Source organism: Staurois parvus, unplaced genomic scaffold (assembly GCF_062004578.1).
Source record: "Staurois parvus isolate SC_StPar_1 unplaced genomic scaffold, SC_StPar_1.0 ptg000114l, whole genome shotgun sequence".
Taxonomy (NCBI): Eukaryota; Metazoa; Chordata; class Amphibia; order Anura; family Ranidae; genus Staurois; species Staurois parvus.
The window spans coordinates 4192939-4217500 of NW_028317910.1; the positions used below are offsets into that span (position 1 = coordinate 4192939).

Here is a 24562-nt window from a genome sequence, read left to right on the forward strand (position 1 = left end):
GCTGCTTCAGCACCGGGACTGTCAGTAAACCTCAATGACATTGAGAGTGCCACACACTGGGTAGTTTTGATCTTTTTCTCAGCTCCAAAGCAGCAAGGGCTGACTCAGTCATAGGAAAGTCCCAAAGAAAGAGGGTCACCTTACTGCAGACTGCCACTCTGTTGGAAACCCAAGGCCAAACCCCATGCCTTGTTGGTCCAGCACTTTCACATGCTTGATAATTTCCATTACTTAAAGGTTTCTTTTCACAAAAAAACAAACTCTGGTCTTAGAGCTCCAATGCGATACATTTATTGCCAAAATACAAAGTACACAATATAAAAATTCGATTTTTAATGTTGTACAATGATATACAACAGCTCCGTGATTAAAGTGCTCGAGACAGAGAAAGGAGTTTACAAAACATTTTCCCTTTTTTATAACATTTGAGCACCTAAAGATAAAGCAGATTTCTGTTTAAAAAGCTAGACAATGCCAAAAAGGTACTTCAGTTACGTGTGTAGTGCTGTGGCCTGAATCACCCTCAAGCAGTCCGAGACATTCCAGCAGCAAGATCTCCTTGATGTAGTTCCCAGCTTGGCTTAGTCCCACACTAAAGTCTCACACCTCCTGCTGCATTCTCTATAGCAGGAAGAGTGAGAGGCCCTGTGATGTGACTGGTGGGTGAGTGGGTGGTCGAGATTCTTCCATGATAGCCCTCAAGATAAAGCAACACTGATTCAGCTAAAATATCCTATCTAGAATGACCCTTTTAGCATTGCAGAAACATATAGAAACACAGATCAATGGGCGTTTATAAACTTTTTCTGTTTGTATAAAACTACAAAAATAGTTTCGCTAATGTGGGATTTAAACCAATCACGTCCTTACAGCAGTAATAAACTCAAAAGCAAACATTTATTATATTGCAGCTTACCAATTCCTTACAAAAATTGTAGAATGTGATGGCTGCATTCACTTTTTTTTTTTTTGAGTTTCTTTCTTCTACTTTCATCTGGTGATCTGGCCAGCATATCTGTTGTTTTATAAAAGTTCAAACTCTCCAGCAGAATGTATCAGCTTACATGGATGACACCAACCATTTGCCACTGACAGTGGTAATTTAAAAGGATCAGCTTTTATTTATTCATGTAAAACTTGTATCCCAAAAGGAAAAAAACTGTTTGCTGTAACTGATCATAAAGTGTGAGCTGGAGTTTGGCTTCAAATAGGTACTGATATTAAATCTGCTAGTACATTTTAACTAGGGTGTCCCTAGGGTTGGTGTCACCCCCTCTGACGATCCCCGCAGAATAGATCGGATCTGCGGATTGAGCATAATGGATCGGACTCCCATCCATTATGCTCCCTAATCCGCAGGTCCGATCCATCCTGCGAGAATCGTCGGCTTTCTTTACAACTTACCTTTTCGTGGAGCGGGTCCGGTGTCACCCCGTATAGGTTTCATGTCGACGATCCCCACAGGATGGTTCGGATCTGTGGATTGAGTATAATGGATCAGAGTCTGATCCATTATGCTCCCCAGTCCGCAGAACCGATCCCTCCCGCGAGGATTGTCGACATGCACCCTATACAGGGTGACACCGGACCCACTCCACAAAAAAGGTAAGTTGTAAAGAAAGCCGACGATTCCCGTGCGGTAGGTGTCACCCGGTGCAGCACGCACCCCCCGCACCTGCCTCGGGACTCCACTGCATTTAACACTCCCGGACCCCCAGACTGATAATGCTGCTGTCTGCTTTGCCTTCTGTCCTCATTCCTCCAGAGTGGTGTCTCACTAAGACAGGAGGTGTGTCACTGGCCAAATCACAGGTGAAAACAGAAAAAAAGCCAAAGAAAAGAAAACTAATGCGGCCAACACATCTAATGATTGGTATACTGCAATAAATTTAATTTATAGTTTGGGGTTTAATACCACTATAAGCTAAATCCTCAGGAACTGTTTTGCAAAAATTTGTAAAGGAATTCACAAATCATTGCAATCAATGATAGACTGACAGTGCCAGTCACAGAAACATTACATAATAGGGGAAAGATCAGAGTGACAGAGGTGATGAGCTCATCAATCTGCTGCTTCTCCTTTCACTGTCCAATCACAGGCTGGGAGAAGAAGAACTGCAAGTGAGAGTTACTGAACTGCATGGACTGCAGCAGAGGAGAAGGATCAGGTCTCTCTTGCCTGTTCTGGCAGAAATGAGTAATCTCAAGTTTAGGTCAATATGCACACAGCTCCCGTATATGTATTTCAGCTGTATATTTAGTATTTTGTCTTGGACTATCTCTATTTTTGTAGGGAATGTAATGTTAGTAAATGATTATATTTGCTCTTTCACATAAAGTGACTTGTATTTTACATTTGGTGGTCCATATTAAATATATAAAATTGACTACTTATTCTTCAAAAGACTGATCACAGCAACTTTTGAATAATGCAGCAAATATATTGTACTGCAGGTAAGACAGGCACAGCACTTGAATATACAGCTAGCTAGCCAGCAGCCTAATATGGAGATATCCATACACAGTACTGTGCTGGCAGAAGCAGAGAGGCTCTCTCATATATACAGTGCTGTTCAAGCATCGTTAGAGAGGTTCTTTCACATACAACGCTGTACAATTGCCATCAGGGAGGCTCTCTCTGTAGAGTACCAGCTGAGAGGTTCTCTCATATACTGTACAATGCTGTAGAATCACCGGCAAAAAGGCTTTCTTGTATGCAGCACTGTACAAGCACCAACAGAGAGGCTCTCATATATACAGCGCTGTACAAGCACCAACAGAGAGGCTCTCATATATACAGCGCTGTACAAGCACCAACAGAGAGGCTCTCATATATACAGTGCTGTACGAGTACCAGCAGACAGGCTCTTATATACAGCGCTGTACAAGCACCAGCAGAGAGCCCCTTATATACAGCGCTGTACAAGTACCAGCAGAGAGGCTCTCATATACAGCGCTGTACAAGTACCAGCAGAGAGGCTCTCATATACAGCGCTGTACAAGTACCAGCAGAGAGGCTCTCATATACAGCGCTGTACAAGTACCAGCAGAGAGGCTCTCATATACAGCTCTGTACAAGTACCAGCAGAGAGGCTCTTATATACAGCGCTGTACAAGCACCAGCAGAGAGGCTCTTATATACAGCGCTGTACAAGCACCAGCAGAGAGGCTCTCATATATACAACGCATATATACAGCGCTGTACAAGCACTAGCAGAGAGGCTCTCATATACAGCGCTGTACAAGGACTAGCAGAGAGGCTCTCATATACAGCGCTGTACAAGGACTAGCAGAGAGGCTCTCATATACAGCGCTGTACAAGGACTAGCAGAGAGGCTCTCATATACAGCGCTGTACAAGCACCAGCAGAGAGGCTCTCATATACAGCGCTGTACAAGCACCAGCAGAGAGGCTCTCATATACAGCGCTGTACAAGCACCAGCAGAGAGGCTCTCATATACAGCGCTGTACAAGCACCAGCAGAGAGGCTCTCATATACAGCGCTGTACAAGCACCAGCAGAGAGGCTCTCATATACAGCGCTGTACAAGGACTAGCAGACAGTCTCTCATATACAATATTGTATAAGCATCAGCAGACAGCAGACAAGCTTTCTCATTCACAGAACTGTACAAGCATCAGCAAAGAGGAACTTTCATACACAGCACTGTATACAACACAGTAGCACAAAGCAGCATCTGAGCGAGAATATGTCCACACAGTGCCTTAATCAAAACCAAAGTAAAATGCAGCAGCTGGGCACCCCACCACCCTACTCAGATCTTTAAATAAAGCAGAGTTGGACAAAACAATTATATATTTAAATATCAATCAGCAAATGCCAACAAGGGTTTATGAGGCTCCATGGAAACGAAGGACTGATTCACAATAATCCCTAAAGGCTGGATGTTGGCATATTTAAAAGGCACGGACTGTCTGGCTCATGAGATTTGTACAAAATGGACATAAGGCCTATTGCAAAGCAGCAATTTAAATTCTGAGAAGTCAGCCCTATGAAATTGAAATACTTAAAGACGTATTTTTTCCAAAACTCGAACACTGGCAAATGCCTACTGTATTTTGCAGGCATAGAAGAAGCATTTCTTAAACCTTCACAAAGTACCAGAAAAGCATTCAGTCTTTTTAGGCACTTAAATTCTTAGCAGTGAAAATTAGAAGAGGGAATATTTTGTAGGAGTCATATTGAGATGGAATAATATTCAGTACATCCCTTCAATATCTGCAAATTCCTCATGTCCCTAAAAACACATCAAGTAGAAAAATGCCTGTTGAATTTCCAGAAATCCAGTGAGCTCCCAATTCCTGTTTCGGCTGATAACATAATGCCACTCAAATCCCAAGCAGCGTCGTCATCCCTGCCTGCTGGATTACAGAACATACCCCCCTGGATATTATGTCCCTCTCCACATACATACATTGATTTCTTTCCTAGCAAAGCAATGCTGCTGTCTTGACTCCCAGGAGCCTGCTCACACACTGTGTGCAGGAAAAGGGCTCTAGGGAGATACAGATGTCACTTTCACATCTATAAAAACTGAGCTTTTAGCAGCTGCGCCATGTAAAATTTTACAAGCCTGATAATGACCTCACAGGGAGTATTAATAGTGGATTAAAATAATGTGCTGGACCATTCTATAGAGGGATACAAAGAGGCTTGGTAAATTAGGACAACATACATTTTAAAAAGCTTTTAGAATCTTTGTGAGTACTCAAATTAGTTCTGATGAGGATGGTAGTTGATTATCACATCAATATATTAGCATACAAGCTGCATCCCTTTAAATAAAACACTATTGCAATTTAATGCAAACACTTTAACTAAACACTAGTGTTTGATTAAGACTGACAAATAATACTTTCTGCACTCCCATAAAGCTAGATTTGATGGTCTGATGATAATATGGTTGTGAATAAACAATGCAACAAATACAATTTCGCAAAGTAAGCATACGATCTGCATGTACATCAATGATTCTAGAGTAGAGGAAGCAGCAGAGTGGGGTCACTGTCCCTCATTGTTGCATATTTAGTGTGAATAAAAGGCACAAAGGCTTTTGTGTGCTACAGGCAGGAGTCAGTACTTAAAAGGCAGGGGTGGACGCATGCATTTTTCCAGAAATGAGGCTCAGCCTTGTCCTGACCATTGTCATATATAGTGACAGAGAATAGACTGAGATGATGGCAAGCAGAAGGTGCCATTATGTTGGTGGAGATAAGTGGACGCTTCTCTCTGGAGTTTCTCTTTCTTTCACTCACATGCAAGCTTGCTGTCAAAGCTGGAAAGAGCCACTGCGAAGGCCTGCAAAGCACACAGAGGGTAGCTGTAGTCCAGTGTGAAGAGGTCCTCTGCCACTCGGCCAAACTGCATGACAATGTACTCCGCTGTGGGAAGAATGAGGGGAAAAAAAGACCTAGTCAAACAGGGAAAACATTTATTTATCCGGCAAAAAGAACTTCTGTGTTCTCTGCAACAACCAATCAACCCCTCTCTTTCCTGGTTAGAAAATGACCGATTGCTGTGAGCAATACAGTGTCTTTCAGATACTTTAAATGAAAGGATGAAAAATGAAGTATCAAAATTAAAAGGACTATAGAAAGGCCAGAACAAACAAAAAAACAACATTATACGGCTTAAGCTGGTGATATAAAGATGTGAACAGACTTACGGTCATTGTCATGCACAATTTGGAAGTTCTTAACGGAAGCATGCGTCACGCGCCCATGAAAGTTTAGCACATAGGATTGTGTGTCATCATTCCACACAGGAGCCTTGTTGTGCAGCTCGATGATGTTCTCATTGCGCTTGTTCTGCCACCTGGATAGAAGACTTTCCGATTCCTGCAACAAACAGCAAGTCATTAGACTGTGTTGCTACGATATCACAGTGTGCTGTAGTATGCCTTCTGCTGAACGCAGCTCATACCACATACAACATAGGAATATTATGGCTTCTTTCTGTACCAAAAGATAGATACAACAAGATGAAATGGGAAACTCACACTTAGTGGCTGAAATGGAATCCGTTCATGATTAATGGTCATTCCAGGGATTAATACAGACATCTTTCGAGGTCCTTTAAAGCCCAACACATTTGTCTCCTGGGAGATATGAGGAATAAAGAGAAAGGGAGAGAGAGAAAAAGAAAGAAAGAAAGAAAAAAACAGAAAGAGACAAATATAAAAAAAGAAACAGACAACCACAGAAATGAAGTAAAGAAAGATAGAGAGTGAGACAAGGAGGGATGAAAAGAGAGAGGCACATGAAATAATAGATGAAAACAATAAGGCAAGGAGGGATGATGTGTGAGAGGAGAACAAAGAGAGGGACAATAGAGGGAGAGGAGATAAACAGCGAAAGAGAGGCAGGGATGGACCGGGAAAGGGGGAGTGAGAGAAAGGAGCAGAAAGACAGAGAGAGGGAGGGAGGGGTAGATAGAAAGTTGGAAAGAGAAGACAAATTAAATCTGAACACAGCTTGGACTATGAACAAAATGATCTGTCCTCAAAGAATGAAGAGGACGCCTCTTACATAGCACACAGCTGCCAGCTCCTGCCTCACAGTACTATTGTCCAGCAGTCCATGGGCCTTGGCTTTATCTGGGCTCTCGCCATTGTCATATACAGTAAACTTGGTTCCCATTATGTTTGATCTGACAAGAAACAAGATAGATAAAATGGAAGAAAAACACATAACAGAGCCTACAGAGAGCACGTGTGTGAACAGAACATGAAAACTTTTGACACAATAAGACAAAAAGAAATGTTTTAATTGGTGATTTTACAGAACAGCAAAATGATGTAACCAGAGAACCAAAACTGGTTAAGCCCACAATAATTAGAGTCAAACAAAACATTCTTATTCACACTAATATTTAAAAGCTGATCTGTAAATGCAAAAACATCCATTTAAATATATTCCTTAATAACCAGAGATGATTCCTTTGCAGACCCAGTTATTACCCTGTAAAAGTAGCAGTGACATCATCACTATGCTGTGCATAGCCTGTGCATAGAAAACTACAGAAGGGGAGGAAACAAGACCAATCACCGTGATTAAGGAGAGAGAGAGCAGTGACTGGTCTTTATTACATGGAGTTCCTGAACAGTGGCAACATTTTTTACTGGATTACTGCACAGATCTGAAAGAAATACACAAGATGAGATGCTACATGACTTTTTAATTCAGAAAATATTTGCTTATCCCAGAAAACAGCTTTAAGGAGGATTCCACTTTAAAACGGGACCCAAGCATTTGAAAACATCTCTCCACCCCTACAGTTTGGCATTCCTAATTCTAAAACAAAATGGAAAGTAAAGTTCCTATGGCATACACATTCCTGACACAGGGAATCATGTCCAAGAACATTAACCCCTTGCCTACCAAGGTACATTTATAAATGGGCTGGTATGCAAACGTTTAAAGCAAGCTCACGGCTGCTGCCACAAATCGAGAGCTTGGTATCAATTTTTACTGACCCACCACTAGCCCCAACCGTGGTGGTTTCGTGCATTCCCGTTTCTCCAGTGAGCTTGGGACCATAGTAAAAGACTCCTACAGTGAGATCAGGAGGTGACCAGGGAACGTCCTTTCTGCAATCCCCGTGACTAATGAACTCGCAAGCAACGTGTATTACATCGCTTCCGTGTTCAAAGCTAATAAAGTTTAATATCCGAAATAAAATGGAAAAAAGTGTAAAACAAATGCTCTAAACATAAATATAAATAAAAATTATTTTAAAAAGTTTAAAAGTACCCCTTGTACACACCCCAAATGCAAACACACAGCACATGTAGCTAAACACAAATTGTGTCCTACATCTGAGGTATCGCCGCAAAAACAGAGTTGGAGCAACAATTCCAGGCCTATAATTCATGGTTAACTGTAAACATATACCCTGTAAAGACTTATTTATTTCAGATACTTATATAGCGCTGTCAATTTACACAGCACTTTACACATATATTGTACATTCACATCAGTCCCTAACCCTCAAGGGGAGTACAATCTAAGGTCCCTAACTTACATTCATACACACACATATTAGGGCCAATTTAGACAGGATTCAATTAACCTACCAGCATGTCTTTGGAGTGTGGGAGGAAACCGGAGTACCCGGAGGAAACCCACGCAGGCACAGGGAGAACATGCAAACTCCAGGCAGGTGGTGCCGAGGCTGGGATTCGAACCAATGACCCTAGTACTGCCAGACAGAAGTGCTAACCATAAGACTTCTAAAGTGTTGACAATTTTGGGTACCATATTAATTTGCAATTTCGCGGGAGTGTGCAGTTTTAAGGCTTGACGTGTTTGGTATCTATTTACTTGATGCAACTCCATCTTTCATACTGTGCCAAAAAATTGGGTATCATACTGTGCATGTTTGCACTAAAATGTATTTTAGTGTATTTTTTCCTGAAAATATGGATTTGATAAACAGCTGCGCAAATATCGTGCAACATAAAAAATTGTAACTACCACCATTTTATTGTCCAGGGTTACTGCATTCAGAGAGGGATTAAAGTAAAGAATTTCTAGCAAAAAAATGCAGATTTAACACAGTTGTGAAACACTTAAAATTTGCAACAGTAGGCAATGGGTTAACCTACAGAATGACAGATGAATCACAAGAGTGGCTGAAAAGAATTACAAATCCTTCACCAGAAAAGAAATTCTAGCTACATAGTGAATTATGTGGGGAGTTAAAAGAGTTTAGGAGGTAAATGAGGTCATTGTAGCCTAGCTGCCCAAAAATATACTGAATATTTTGAATTCATTTTTTTTTTAAACTCAAACTTAAAGCAGTTGTAAAGGCTGGTATTTATTTTTTTCTAAAATAAAAAACATGCTATAAATTACCTGTTCTGTGAAATGGTATTGCACACAGAGGGCCCGAACCTCCTCTTCTGGGGTCCCTGCCAGCACTCTTAGCTCCTCCTCTTCTGTGTGTGCCCCCATAGCAAACCACTTGCTATTGGGGGGCAGATGTGCGGGCTCTTGAGCTGGGCTGTGTGCATTCATAGACACACACTGCGTAGCTCAGCCCCACCTCCACTTCCTCCTCACAGGATATGACGACAGTAGAAGGAGCCAATGGCTCCTGCTGCTGCTTCTGTGCTTGTGAGGAGAGGAAGAGAGGAAAGCGCTGTTGCAGGTGGGCATAGCACTGGAACAAAATAGGACTCAAGTATTTGGGAAGGGGGAGGGGCGATATTGCTACTGGGAAATTTTTTACCAAGGGAATGTATTGAGGCAGAGGTGGGCAACCGTGGCCCTCCAGCTGTTGGTGAACTACAAGTCCCATCATGCCTCTGCCTTTGGGAGTCATGCTTGTAACTGTCAGTTTTGCAATGCCTCATGGGACTTGTAGTGCTACAACAGCTGGAGGGCCACAGTTGCCCACCCCTGTATTAAGGTAAAAAAAAGTCTAGCTTTCAGAACCACTTTAAAGTATTAAACAGAGCCGCACTGCCATCTACAGCTTGTAGTGCCTCCTGCAAGCTGCTGCCAAACTTTTCTGAATAAAGCTTTTAGCTTACATGTAATTACTAAAAACTATCCAACATACTAATCACATGACCACTTGTTAGTGGACACCAACACTGTTAGTGACAGTTATGTTTGACAGCTAAAAGTCACGCAAAGCGTTGGATGTTAGTTCTCAAGGATGTATTTTAAGGTAACCTCAGAATGGGACTTCACGCTGAGGATCATTGATTTATAGGCTGCAGGTGAGAAGAGGTTAATGACTAAATGTTTATAGGGTAAAAAACCACATTCAGATTCAATGATTGGCAGTGTACTGCACAACAAATCCGTAGATTGCACATACCGAAGTTTGCCTACAAAACTGCCCCCTTCCCGTGACAAGTCCGTGGGGTCAGTGGAAATCAAGTAATTGGAGGTTTTGCTTTTTTTCCTTTTTCTTCCAGCAAGAAGGAAAACCTGAAAGATAAGGCTCAGTGAGTCAGACGTCGGCTTCTCAGTCTTTCCATAAAGAAAAGTTAATGTCTCTACCAGGGGCGGACTGACCATTTGGAAACTCGGGCACTGCCCGAGGGCCCGGGGTCAGTAGGGGGTCCTATGAGATGCCCCTGGTACCTTTTTCATAGGCTTTTTTGAGTGTGGGCAAGGACACAGGGGCCCCATGATCCCCTATTGCCCGGGGGGCCCATGAGTTGTCAGTCCGCCCCTGGTCTCTACAGTATTCTCACCTTGCGGCTGTCATCCCTTTCAAGGTGCATGTAATAGGTTGGGAACAAGCCACGGTCCATTCCCTTTTTGTCACGGCTGATGCGACACCTTACAGCGGTTCCACGAGCCGCAGGGCGCACAACGAATTCTTTCAGGTCACCCACATCTCCTACGTCCCCTTGAGGTACGGTAGGTATTGTCTCTGCACAAGCAGATTCCTGGGGAAGACAGAGTGATGGTTGAGGTTTAGAAATCATAACTATATTAGATTCTACAATAGACTACACATATACATCAGATCATAAAACTATCTTTATACACATTACAAAAGCTATACAAAAACACATAAAACAAGGCTTAGCGCTTTTTTGCATGTATAATCTCTCTCTTTTTTTTTTTTTTTTTTTTAATCAGAAAAAAACCTTAATTGAACATTTGCAATCATAGAGTTTCCACAAATTCTCAAAACATAGCATTCAGTAAATCAAGTCATATAAAAGTAAACAAATACAATTACAGGCCTAGCAATTTATAGCCTGAGGCAAATCTGATTGGCCCACCAGTGGGCCAAAAGAGCAGGTATGGGAATGGTCCTACAGCATGTTAATAGCTACATATCATACATTGACTGTGAATATAAAAACAATACTGCGAATGTCAACCTACCCAAATATCCTGTTCTTGACTAGGGTAACCGGAGCCAAACCAGGAATGTCAAGCCAACCTACCCAAACTCTATCAAATTTAGCAAAGGATCTGTGTTGATAGATAACCCGCTCATATTGTACAGTGGTACCCATATACGAAAACCATTTCTAAAGGGAGGGAGGAGAAGCGCTTTTCCAGTGGAGTAGTATGGCTTTACGTGCCTGGAATAGGGCCCTAGAAACAGCTTCATCCTAAACTATATCTTCTAGAATACCCAGTATACATCGCTTGGGGTCAAGGGGAAGATCAATTTGGAATGCTTTATTAATAGTAGTTAGAACCAATTCCCAATACGTGTGCAGCTTAGCGCATCTCCACAATATATCTTACATCCCCATGATCTGTACTACAGTTAGGACAAGCTGGATCAGACAAAAGTCCCATCATAAACAATGTAACCGGGGTGTATTAAACTCGCAGCTGAATGTACAATTGTGTCAGTCTCTGAGATATACAGTCAGGTCCATAAATATTGGGACATCGACACAAATCTAACATTTTTGGCTCTATACACCACCACAATGGATTTGAAATGAAATGATCAAGATGTGCTTTAACTGCAGACTGTCAGCTTTAATTTGAGGGTATTTACATCCAAATCAGGTGAACGGTGTAGGAATTACAACACTTTGCATATGTGCCTCCCACTTCTTAAGGAACCAAAAGTAATGGGACAGAATAATAATCATAAATCAAACTTTCACTTTTTAATACTTGGTTGCAAATCCTTTGCAGTCAATTACAGCCTGAAGTCTGGAACGCATAGACATCACCAGACACTGGGTTTCATCCCTGGTGATGCTCTGCCAGGCCTCTACTGCAACTGTCTTCAGTTCTTGCTTGTTCTTGGGGCATTTTCCCTTCAGGTCAGGTGACTGACTTGGCCATTGCATAACATTTCACTTCTTTCCCTTAAAAAACTCTTTGGTTGCTTTTGCAGTATGCTTTGGGTCATTGTCCATCTGCACTGTGAAGCGGCGTCCAATGAGTTCTGAAGCATTTGGCTGAATATGAGCAGATAATATTGCCCGAAACACTTCAGAATTCATCCTGCTGCTTTTGTCAGCAGTCACATCATCAATAAATACAAGAGAACCAGTTCCATTGGCAGCCATACATGCCCACGCCATGACACTACCACCACCATGCTTCACTGATGAGGTGGTATGCTTAAGATCATGAGCAGTTCCTTTCCTTCTCCATACTCTCTCTTCCCATCACTCTGGTACAAGTTGATCTTGGTCTCATCTGTCCATAGGATGTTGTTCCAGAACTGTGAAGGCTTTTTTAGATGTCGTTTGGCAAACTCTAATCTGGCCTTGCTGTTTTTGAGGCTCACCAATGGTTTACATCTTGTGGTGAACCCTCTGGATTCACTCTGGTAAAGTCTTCTCTTGATTGTTGACTTTGACACACATACACCTACCTCCTGGAGAGTGTTCTTAAATCTGCCAAACTGTTGTGAAGGGTGTTTTCTTCACCAGGGAAAGAATTCTTCGGTCATCCACCACAGTTGTTTTCCGTGGTCTTCCGGGTCTTTTGGTGTTGCTGAGCTCACCGGTGCGTTCCTTCTTTTTAAGAATGTTCCAAACAGTTGTTTTGGCCACGCCTAATGTTTTTGCTATCTCTCTGATGGGTTTGTTTTGTTTTTTCAGCCTAATGATGGCTTGCTTCACTGATAGTGACAGCTCTTTAGATCTCATCTTGAGAGTTGACAGCAACAGATTCCAAATGCAAATAGCACACTTGAAATGAACTCTGGACCTTTTATCTGCTCATTGTAATTGGGATAATGAGGGAATAACACACACCTGGCCATGGAACAGCTGAGAAGCCAATTGTCCCATTACTTTTGGTCCCTTAACAAGTGGGAAGCACATATGCAAACTGTTGTAATTCCTACACCGTTCACCTGATTTGGATGTAAATACCCTCAAATTAAAGCTGACAGTCTGCAGTTAAAGCACATCGTGTTTGTTTCATTTCAAATCCATTGTGGTGGTGTATAGAGCCAAAAATGTTAGAATTGTGTCGATGTCCCAATATTTATGGACCTGACTGTATATAAGGAACTATCATGCACTGCCTCTAAGGCCATTTCTCACTGTTCTCCTGTGAATTCCCCAACATCAGGTTCCCACCTGTCCAAGGCCCTACAAGGATATGCTTCCAGGTAAATAGGCAATAATTAGGTGTAGCAGTTAGAGAGAAGGCCTTTCTGGGTCGTACTATGTTGTAACATGGCAAAAATAGAGGTAGGGAAAAGCGAAAAATCAGACGATAGGTTTTGAGCTGCTGCTACTACTCCACTACATATATATATATATCATGAACGCTGCTGCCAGACTCATCCACCTTACTAACCATTCTGTATCTGCCACCCCTCTCTGCCAATACCTCCACTGGCTTCCCATTGCCCAACGGATAAAATTCAAAACACTAACACTGAGGTATAAAGCCATTTATAACTCTGCCCCAAATTACATCACAGATCTTGTCTCTAAATATCACCCAAACTGTACTCTCCGCTTCTCGCACGACCTCCTGCTCTCTAGCTCCCTTGTCTCCTCCTCCCATGCTTGTCTCCAGGACTTCTCCAGAGCATCCTCTGGAACTCTCTACCCCAATTTATCAGACTATCGCCTACTCTGCTCACTTTTAGGCGATCTCTGAAAACCTATCTCTTCAGGGAAGCCTATCCTGCCCTCAGCTAATACTGGAATCTTCTACTCCTCCTACGAGTCCATCCCCCACAGTTACTACCTTTTGTACCACTAGCCCCTCCCTACTAGACTGTAAGCTCCAAGGATCAGGGCCCTCAAATCCCTCTTGTATTGAACTGTATTGTTGCTGTAGTGTCTCCCGTTATATTGTAAAGCACTGAGCAAACTGTTGGCGCTATATAAATCCTGTACAATAATTATATATATATACACACACTATGTTATACCCTCAATGTTTCACCAATGAGCACTATACATATTGCAATGTGTAAAAAGGTTCTATCACTCCTATATCTAGCCAATTTTTAGCAATGGGATAGGGGTAGCACTCTATGCTTTTTTCAGATCTGTTCCTCTGACGCAATTGGCCAGCTTAACCATGTATTGCAATGTACTGTATATACACACAGATGCACAACCCCAATTCCAAAAAAAGTCAAGAAGCCATGTAAAAAAATTGTTCACCGATTTTTTATTTTTACAGACTGAAAATCAGCTTTGGAGAATCTAAGACATTCTACCCCAAAAATCTGTCCATAACCAGTTCTACTGGAGCCATCCCTGGTATGGCATGCCAACCTCCCCATACCCTATCGAATTTAGCAGGGCATCCTCAATGCTGATAAATACCTTTTTTGAAATCTAAGGATGGTACCCGTACATGCAATCCATTCTTTAAGGGAGGAGGGGAAGTACTTTTCCAGTGAAGTTGGATAACTTGCCTGGTTCAATGATTTTTGGACACAGCTTTTCAAAGATTGCCGAACCTCTGCCTATCTCTACTTCTGAGAGGGGTTATGAAGCTGATTTACTAAAACTAGAGAGTGAAAAATCTGGTGAAGCTCTGCACAAAAACCAATCAGCTTCCAGGTTTTTCTTTTCTGTCAAAATTTAATAAAACAAGCTGAGGTTAGAAGCTGATTAGCTACTATGCACCTGCACCAGATTTTGTACTCTCCAATTTTAGTAAATTAACTCCTCCGAATCTCTAAGATGCTCTTTTTATACCTAATCATGTTATGCATTCTGTTTTTATGTAGATTTTACACAGTGTCACAACTTTTTTGGAATTGGGGGTTGTAATAAACTTTGTAAAGAGATATATATATATATATATATACACACACACACTATTATTGCCAAAAGTATTGGGAAGCTTAACACGCACATGAATTTAAATAACATCCGAGTCTTAGGCTGGCCACACATTATACAATTTTCTTGAGAATTTTGCTTTAGATTTACCAAAAACCATATAATATGAGGTCAAACCTAAACAACACTTTCAATTGTATCCAATTAGGCAGCCCCTTGCACTACATAGTTGAGGTAAATCTAAAGTACATTTGCCAGAAATTTAACAGAAAATTGTATAATGTATGCCAGCTTTTAGTCCGTAGGGTTCAATATTGAGTTGGCCCACCCTTTGCAGATATAACAGCTTCACCTCTCCTGGGAAGGCTGTCCACAAGGTTTAGGAGTGTGTCTATGGGAATGTTTGACCATTCTTCCAGAAGCACATTTGTGAGGTCAGGCACTGATGTCAGATGAGAAGGCCTGGCTCCCAGTCTCCGCTCTAATTCATCCCAAAAGTGTTCTATCGGGTTGAGGTCAGGACTCTGCAGGCCAGTCAAGTTCCTCCACCCCAAACTCACTCATCCATGTCTTTATGGATCTTGCTTTGTGCACTGGTGTGCAGTCATGTTGGAACAGGAAGGGGCCATCCCCAAACTCTTCCCACAAAGTTGGGAGCATGAAATTGTCCAAAATGTCTTGGTATGCTGACACTTTAAGAGTTCCCTTCACTGGAACTAAGGGGCCAAGCCCAACCCCTGAAAAACAACCCCACACCATAATCCCCCTCCACCAAACTTTACACTTGGCACAATGCATTCAGGCAAGTACCGTTCTCCTGGCAACTGCCAAACCCAGACATGTCCGTTGGATTGCCAGAGAAGCATGATTCATCACTCCAGAGAACATGTCTCCACTGTTCTAGAGTCCAGTAGCGGCATGCTTTACACCACGGCATCCGACACTTTGCATTGCACTTGGTGATGTAAGGCTTGGATGCAGCTGCTCAGCCATAGAAACCCATTCCAAGAAGCTCTCTACACACTGTTGTTGTGCTAATCTGAAGGCCACATGAAGTTTGGAGGTCTTTAGCTAGCGACTTCTGCGCACTGTGTGCTTCAGCATGCGCTGAGCCCGCTCTGTCATTTTACGTGGCCTACCACTTCATGGCTGAGTTGCTGTTGTTCCCAGTTGCTTCCATTTTGTTATAATACCACTAACAGCTGACCGTGGAATATTTAGTAGCAAGGAAATTTCACGGATGGACTTCTTGCACAGGTGGCAACCTATCACAGTACCACGATTGAATTCATTGAGCTCCTAAGAGTGACCCATTCTTTCACAAATGTTTGTAGAAGCAGTTTGCATGGCTAGGTGTTTAATTTTATACACCTGTGGCCATGAAGGTAATTGGAAAACCAGAATCCAATGATTTGGAGGTGTGTCCCAATACTTTTGGCAATATAGTATGTGTATATATATATTTGTTTTACCATGTATCAAACAGATAGAGCATCCAAATTCAGCCTTCAATGAGTGGGGGGTAAAAAGGGATTAAAAAAGAGGGGTACAAGGACAGCAAGACAGATCAATACTCTACTCAGAAGTGGATCTGGCAGGTCTTCATATTCAAATTCTATACATTTGCTTAGCATAGTTCTTAAAACCACCACAGTTAACCAGCACACTCAAGCAAAACAGTCCGTATCAAGACTTCTTCTTATTATGGTGTTGTGCTCCTATATGATTAAGATATTTTAAATTGTCAAAACAAATGTTGGAAAAAAAATCAAGCCATGTTATCATAGCACCAAATAGCACACAACATGGAGCTAATGAAGGCCATTGTAAAACTTCCAAGATTGGGTATCATCAGCATAGAAATGATACTGAAAGCCATGGGAGGCAATCAACTGACCTAGAAAGGAGGTGTACATTGAGAATAGGAGGGGTCCCAGAACAGAGCCTTGGGGAACCCCAAAGGAGAAAGGAAGAGGAAGTAGAATTGTAAGTGACACTGAATGTACGGTGGGATAGGTAGGATGAGAACCAATGAAGAGCAAAGTCATGGAGACCAAACAAGTTTTTTGAGGAGGGAGTGGTCCACTGTGTCAAAGGCAGTAAAGAGGTCCAGGAGTAGGAGTACAGAATAGTGTCCACTGGTTTTAGCCATTAGTAGATCGTTCGTAAGTTTGAGGAGAGCAGTTTCCATGGAGTGCTGAGAACGAAATCCAGACTGAAGGGGATCAAAAAGAATATTCTCAGTGAGGTGGTTGCTCAGCTGGTTGTAGACCAGTGTTCAAGGCATTCGGAGGAAAAAGGGAGTAAGGAGATGGGTCTTGGGATGTTAACATTGGTGGGGTCTAGTGAGGGCTTTTGAGGGCTGACTAGTTTTAGAGAATAGGGGAAGATGCTCGAAGAGAAGGAGAGATTGAAGCTGTAAGTTAGGTAGTGTAGGATAAAGCCAGAGGGTGACCGTAGCATTTGCGATGGAACAGGGTCCAGGGGGAATGTGGTTAGGTGGGCGTGAGGGAGGTAATATGGGAGTGTGATTTATATGAGGGGACATGCCTTAGTGTCCTGGAGGTTTTATGAGCTTGTGGATTTAGAATTAGTAGAAGTTGATGAGTGCAGCAACAGGGAGAAGGCAGAAGGGAGGGTGATGTATATAAGCTGTGGGATGGAGAAGAGGGATAAAAGGAAAGAGACTTTAAGGAGAGCAGACAACTGTCACAAGGAGTGGTAGAAAGCGCATGCTACAGAGTAGAAGGAGAACAGAATAGAGAGAGGGTCACCTGCAGCCTGTTTTGTGCTATTCAGTGCAGCTTGCTACTGTATGTGTGCTCACTTCGTGCAATCGCTGGAGTACAGAGCCTGAAGTGCAAATCACTTGTATAAAGAATCATTTCTAGAAATAATCTCTAAAGGAAAGAACCCCAGCAACGTCCCCCCCCCCCAGCAAAGTGCTTCCGCATAAAGGTGCGCTAGATTTATACTATAAGGGTGGGGTGGTTGGTTGTTAATTAATTAATTATATTTCATGTCATCACTGGGTCTCTGTGCTTCTCCATGCAATGCAGGCAGATGGGGGGGGGGTGCAGCAATGCACTGTACATAGCCTCCTAAAAACATCACAGCACCCTACATCAGTGCTCCTCTCAAAAAGCCCTTGGCCCTAATGAAAGCAGTGAGCTTATTCTTGAGAGGATTTCTGCAGATATCACACCACTTTCATGGACGGATGTAAATCTGGAGGAGTGTACCTTCCTATGAAATCTGTAATTGCATGCAGACAGCCTTAAGTAGCTGAGCCTCCATGATTCACAGAACTGTAATTTAATGAATAAAAGGGGCAGGCCAGGGATCGATGAGTATAAAAGGCCTAGATGATACCCAATGTCTTCCACACAGGAAATGAGGCAGGCTCTATCTGACTTGCTACAGCTTCTAAAGCACACTGTGCTAAGCTCACAGTGTGCAGTGAAATTAGAATAAACTATTTCCATATGGGGGTAGCCAGCACGACTGTGCCAGACTGAAGGGAAAACTGGAGTTCATCTTTAACAAATAGGCATGTGTGCGCCCAGGAGTATGAACAGAAAAGAATTTGTCCTTCACAAAGCTTACTGTCAGAGACTTTTTACTGGACGAAGAACCAGGCCGTGTACTTCCAGAGTCTGCATCCTCCCCATCTGAAGAGTCTTCATCAAAGTTCAGGCTCTCAGAGATACCTGTGTGCAACATAAATTCAAAATATTGTACATAAGGAAAATCATACTTGTGTATGATATACATAAATCCATTAGATGGCAGTGCTACAACTGGGAGAATCATAACAGCAACTGACACCAAGGAAAGAGTTCTCTAACAAATGGAAAAACTAGATAGGGCAGCTTCAGAGAAAAGAAGCCCATCCCCTGCGTAGAGCCACTGGCAGATGTGCGTGCATCCACCTCGGAGCTGCGTGTAGGCACCCCATATAAGTGGATGCACATGCAGTGCTGGAATGGCAATTTGACATGCGGGCAGGAGTGGGTGCATGGATGAATGGATCCAAACACAAAGCCTCTACATTTGGATTTGTGCACCCGCTCTCGCCCGCATGTCAAAATTTGCCGAGCGATTGTGTCCATGCTGGAGCTGCGTGTGCATCTTTTTCTATGGGCTGCCTGCATGCAGCTCTGAAGTGGATGCACACAGATCTGTCAGTGGCTCTGCACAGAGAATGGGCTTATTCAAAGATGTGAAAAGGATAAGTTCACCTTTTGAAACATGTTACACCCATATCATGTTACAGATGCATCAGCCTCTGCCCCAATCCCCTGTTTTGACAGCAAACGAGGAAACTTCTACCTCCGCTCATCACAAGCTTAACACCCAGCCGCGTCATTCATTCATTATATTCTGTGAATGTACAAACTACAACTACAGACAGCCTTTGTGTCTGTCAGCCAGTAGCTAGATGGCTTCTGATTGGTCAGCACCATGACGGTGCTGAATAATCAAAAGTAGTTTAGCCTGTACTGTCAACCCTGCAAGGATTTCAAATCCTCACAGTTTCTCTCCTCTCCTACAGCTGAGAATCTGGAGCATTGCTGCGGCTCTCCTCTCCTACAGCTGAGAATCCGGAGCATCTGCCTCCATCCTCTAATGGCCAACACCAAAATATACATCCTCACATGCCCTTCCCTCCCACTCTCCGCTCAGTATGGGATCAGTGCAGGGAAGTTTCCAGCACCACTCCTGTGTGAACAAGGAGCTATGACAAGTCGGGGTTCACACAAGAGCAGTAGGGAAACCGCATGCGATTTGGACAGGAATCACATTCCTGTTCAAATCACATGCTATTCTTTGCGGTGCAATTTTCATCCATATATTCTGTATTGACGCAAATCGCACCATAAAGTATTGGCATTCAGTATCGGCTCACACTCATACTCGCCAATCAAAAAAATCATATTGGTGCATTCTTACTCCATACCACGAAACCCTCAATGCTATGGGTGTCACTTATTCTTCCATAAAGAATACAGAGAAGAAAAAGAAAGAAAGTGTAAAGGAAGCTGAAATCATGTAAAAGAAGGACCATGCCTGTCACCAGGCCAGCAAGCCTTCATGTCATGTGTCATGCTCCTAAATCCCCTCAGAAAAACCTAGAACAATCTGCAAAAACAACTGGAACCATGCAATTTGATACGGCTCAACTACAACCTAAAAAATAGAGCCTTACACACCCACTTTGGTTTGTTCTGATTTCCAGTGTCTCAATATGCTTGACCAATGGCCCCTTACATGATAGTATATTTACTTTGGCAGGTTCCCTTTAATGAGACACCAGTTATTTACCTGAAATCCAACAGTCAACCTGTCAGATTTAAATTTCCAGGATTTGGTCCAAGAAGGGTACAATGTGAAGGAGAAGATACCCTGTGCCCTGGGATGTATTATATAGAAAATCAGATGTTTGGTTTACCTAAGAAATCCTTTTCCGAAGTTCATCACAGGACACAGGGATCCCACCCTCTGCCTTTGTGGTTTATGGCTTGCCACAAAAACTGAAGGCTCACGTAATAGGGAGGGGTTATGCCTTGGAGCGGATCTCCTGTCTTTTTACCTGTCCAATCACCTGAAGGTGGCAGCATAACCCCATCATAATGGAGATTAAGATTTCCTGTGTCCTGTGATGTACGCTAAGAAATGGATTTTTTAGGTAAATCGACAATCCCAATTTCACTATAAAAGGGAAATAAACAGCCTGGAAAATGTGAACATGAGCCTAAAACTCTACTTGCTGGTTCAAAAGCAGAATATCAAATGTTAATATGTGTTGTCACTGAATGTATCCACTGTGCTGTTGGAGACTACAGCATGACACAATGACTAATGTCACATTGTGTTACTCATCAGAGATGCACCACCCACATACCCTACCACTCTTTCTTCTAACACCCGTTTCCTGCCCAATATCGATCTAATCCTGCTCTGCACACATAATGATCTGCTCATCTCCGGGAATTTCATGCTCAGCTCCAGCAGCTTATTGGAACTATGAAGAAGTGCCACAATGCATGCTGGCAAATGTAGCTTCCCAGTCCATTTACAGGTCTTCCGGAAAGCAAGCGGAGGCTCCAGATAATCCTTCTCGCTGCACCCTTTACATTCAGGTGGTGGAAGCACTGGCCGAAAGCCATCACTGCAGTTTTAACACAAAAAAGGAATGTAAGGAATATTATGAAGGTTACAAATATTTTAGCAGAGCTTTAGCATTCATTAGAAAGGGATACCCCACAGTTGTACTGTACAATTCTTGTAAGAGAGGCACCCCTGCCACACTGCACATGCAGGCCCTGGACCAAATTTGTATCCACTGCGGTGGCAGCTTGGTTGAGTATACAGCCCAGCCTGTGATTGAGCAATGATGGTGCAGCAGTATTCTGACAAAGTCAACCCTGTGCTCTGTAATCCAGTCAGCAAGTTACCAGTAGCAGACTAATATAGGCGTGCAATACAGTAGAGCCTAACAGTACATTTCACTTTCCCAGTCTCAGTCCTACCATGCAAAGGGCTATATATCATGTAAAGACAGATTCAGGTACTAATACCAGCATTATTTAAAAATATCTGAGATCCAATTTGTTTGAGAGTTTGGCTTTAATCACACTTTATGCTGCCTTGTGAGAGTCGAAGGCCATTATTTGCCTTTGTAATGGACACAGCATTTGGACTGTTCTGGAAATTCTAGTGAGGATAACTTGCCAATGCAGTCCCTGAGAGTTAGAAGAAATCAGCAGATGAGGAAACTTGCTGACTAATATGAAGCTTGTATAGGTTGTCTAGCAACTATTCTTCCAAGCAATTTAAAGTGGTTGTAAAGGCTGAAGGTTTTTACCTTCATGTATTCTATGCATGAAGGTAAAAAACCTTCTGTGTGCAGCATCCCCCCCAGTCCCCTTCAATACTTACCTGAGCCTCATCGTGATGTGCATGACAGCCTTGGCTACCCCGTGTCTCTACCCCCTCATTGGCTGAGACAGCAAGCAGGAGCCATTGGCTGCTGCTGTCAATCACAGCCAGTCAGCCACTGAGGAGAGAGGGAGAGGGGCCAAGCCGCAGCTCCGTGTGTGAATGGACACACAGAGCAGCGAGTGCCCCCATAGCAAGCTGCTTGCTGTGGGGGCACCCAACAGACAGAAGGAGCCAGGAGAGCCTGTGAGGGACCTGAGAAGAGGAGGATCCAGGCTGCTCTGTGCAAAACCACTGCACACAGTAGATAAGTATAGACATGTTTGTTATTTTACAAAAGAAAAAAAAAATGTACCTTTAGAATTGCTTTAATGTTTTAATTATATGCCATTTCCTGCTTCTGCCCTTTCAGTGACATAACATGAATAAATAAGGCTACTTTCACACTGATCCGTATGCTTTTTTGCCACATTTTTACACATGTTTGCGGTGCATTTTTTAAAGAACATGCGACTCAAAAAACACACCAAAAACGTTTTTGGCGTATTTTTTACTTCGATAGGGAGGTGCATTTTTTTTTACTGCACCAAACCTGTAAGAAAAATGCAGCAAGCAGGATTTTAAAAACTGCACCGGACCTGCAAACAGACCAGTGTGAAGAGTTCCATAGGATTACATGGTCACGTGTTTTTCTTCTGCTTTTTTTAACGCAAGAGCGGAAGAGAAAGTGTGAAAGCAGCCTAAATGTGCTTATTTTTGTTGTCCTGAGATACAACAGCAAGCAAATCTCAGATTACAATGATGAGTAAAAATAGATATCTGTATCAGTTAGAACTGAAATCTAATCTGCTTATATTTTTCCCTCACTGGTTCCCCTTATTAACATGCTGATTACATTTTTAAATGAAACCTTTTCAATTCCATTACAATCCATATTTTAGATGCAGTGACATCATCACTGGGTCTATGCAATGCAGGGAGACCATGGCTGCTGGGAGAGGCTGGCAGGTTGTAAAAATATTACAGCATCCTGACTCAGTACAGGAGCCTGATGCAAGTAATGTACTGGCTCTTGGGAAGAGTTAGAGCTGATTCACACATGTGCAGTGCAGATTGAAGCTCGGGTTTCACAGATAATTGACACAGTAGTTGTTCAGCAGTTCAGGTCAGGTTTACATCAGGTTCAGGACAGGATTAGCTCAGGATTTTATCCTGTTCACACATGTGTGGTTTAGAAACCGTTCCCATAGAAGTCAATAGCCTGTAATCCGCACCTGAACCGGACCGCACTGCTCAGAAATCGGACATGACTCTTTGTAAAACCGCACTAAATCCGCACTGCCAGTGCACCGGACATATGTGAAGAAGAACCATATTTCACATGCCATGCGGATTGGATGCGGTTCAAACCGCATATATGTGAACTGGCACTTAGACAAATATTAAAATGCTTTGAAGGATGGATGTCAGTCTGAAGGAGAGGGTGTTCCAAGGCAGGCTGTATTTACATATAGATCACCTTAGACAACACCCACACATCATGCTGATCTGCCATGATTCAAAGAGCTAAACCCCTACTAATTAAAAGGAGCAGGCCAAAGACATTCAGGTTGGGAAGGAAAGAGCTAGACGATACCATATTGATGGATATCCTCAAGCCAGGAAATAAGGCAGGCTTTGTATGACATGCTGCAGCTTCTGATGAACACTGTGAGAAGCTTGCAGTGTGCAGTATAAGAAGTAATTTCAGCCTGTACAACTGTGAAATACTGAAGATGATGCACATGGCAAAAGGATAATGCACCAGGGCACCAAAGTTAAATTTTCACTTACCCCTTTCTTGCAGCTTTTCCAGAAGATCCTGTCTTGATTCTTCTGCATTCACCCGAGTCTCCTCCTCCATGGGATCAGGTCGGGCTGTGGTCTTTCTGGATCGGGACTTTGCCTCTTTTAACACCTTCTGAGGTTTCACCTCGCTGGCAGCAGACTGGGCACTGGATTCACTGGTGACCTCAGACCTGACTCTAACCTCCGCTGATGCTTTGCCCTCACTAAGCCTTGACCTGGTGTTTGCATCGCTAGAGCTGGGTCTGGAGTTGTCAGATTCAGTGTCATCAAGGCAAGTTTCTCCAACTGACAAAATGTGGATTTTGTAATCTAGGTCCTGAGTATCAGAATTAAGGAAGGCAGCTGGACCATCAATTCCTGCAGCAGTAAAGGAAAGGAGTGGGAGCATGTACATTTAAAAACAGCGCTGGCAGAGAAAACATTATTCAATTTAAAGTGTTACTAAACCTAGGACCTTGCATTCATTATATCTGGTCTTCCACAGTACACAGAACATGGAAATGCAACTATTTTAGTAAATGTCAACTGCTTCTCATCAGCAGTATATAGCAGTTGTGGGACTTCTATCATTCTCCTCTGACTGTCCTATGAGGCTGCATAACCCCTGACCCTCATATGGACAGCACTGATTGGCCCTGTGCTGATCACATGCACCCTCCCAAAAAAACAAAAAAAACTATAGCAATACACACCATACAGAGCATGTGCAGACTTAACACTGCTGCTCTAACTATGGCAGATAGATTGAAGACAGTAAAAAAAGGGGAGTATCAGAGAAGACCGGATCAAACAGCCTTTTTAAACAAAGCAGATGACTGACCTATTAGGTTCCACATTGAGTATAACAAGCATAATTAACTGCATATACAGACTGATTTTACTCTTGCGGGTTTAGTAACACTTTAAAAGCACTTTCACACGTTTTCAGTGTTAAAAAAAATCACCTTATTTTGCGACAAAATCACAGATGAGGATACAAAAAGGAAAGCTGCAGATCATTAGCAATCATGCACCGCATGAAACTTGCTTAAATTG

General features: G+C 42.6%; 1 protein-coding gene across 1 annotated transcript in view; it reads right to left on the reverse strand.

Moving 5' to 3' along the window:
* Positions 1-268: 268 nt before the first annotated feature.
* TULP3 (TUB like protein 3) overlaps positions 269-24562 on the reverse strand; it is a 32979-nt gene continuing 8685 nt past the window's right edge. Inside the window, exons 4-11 of the mRNA XM_089671743.1 lie at positions 23513-23884; positions 18344-18447; positions 10232-10429; positions 9850-9962; positions 6549-6669; positions 6020-6118; positions 5687-5858; positions 269-5402 (exon numbers count right to left, since the gene is read on the reverse strand). Of these exons, the coding sequence (XP_089527869.1) occupies positions 5269-5402; positions 5687-5858; positions 6020-6118; positions 6549-6669; positions 9850-9962; positions 10232-10429; positions 18344-18447; positions 23513-23884 (1313 nt within the window). The 3' untranslated portion in view covers positions 269-5268. The remainder of the gene's footprint in view (positions 5403-5686; positions 5859-6019; positions 6119-6548; positions 6670-9849; positions 9963-10231; positions 10430-18343; positions 18448-23512; positions 23885-24562) is intronic.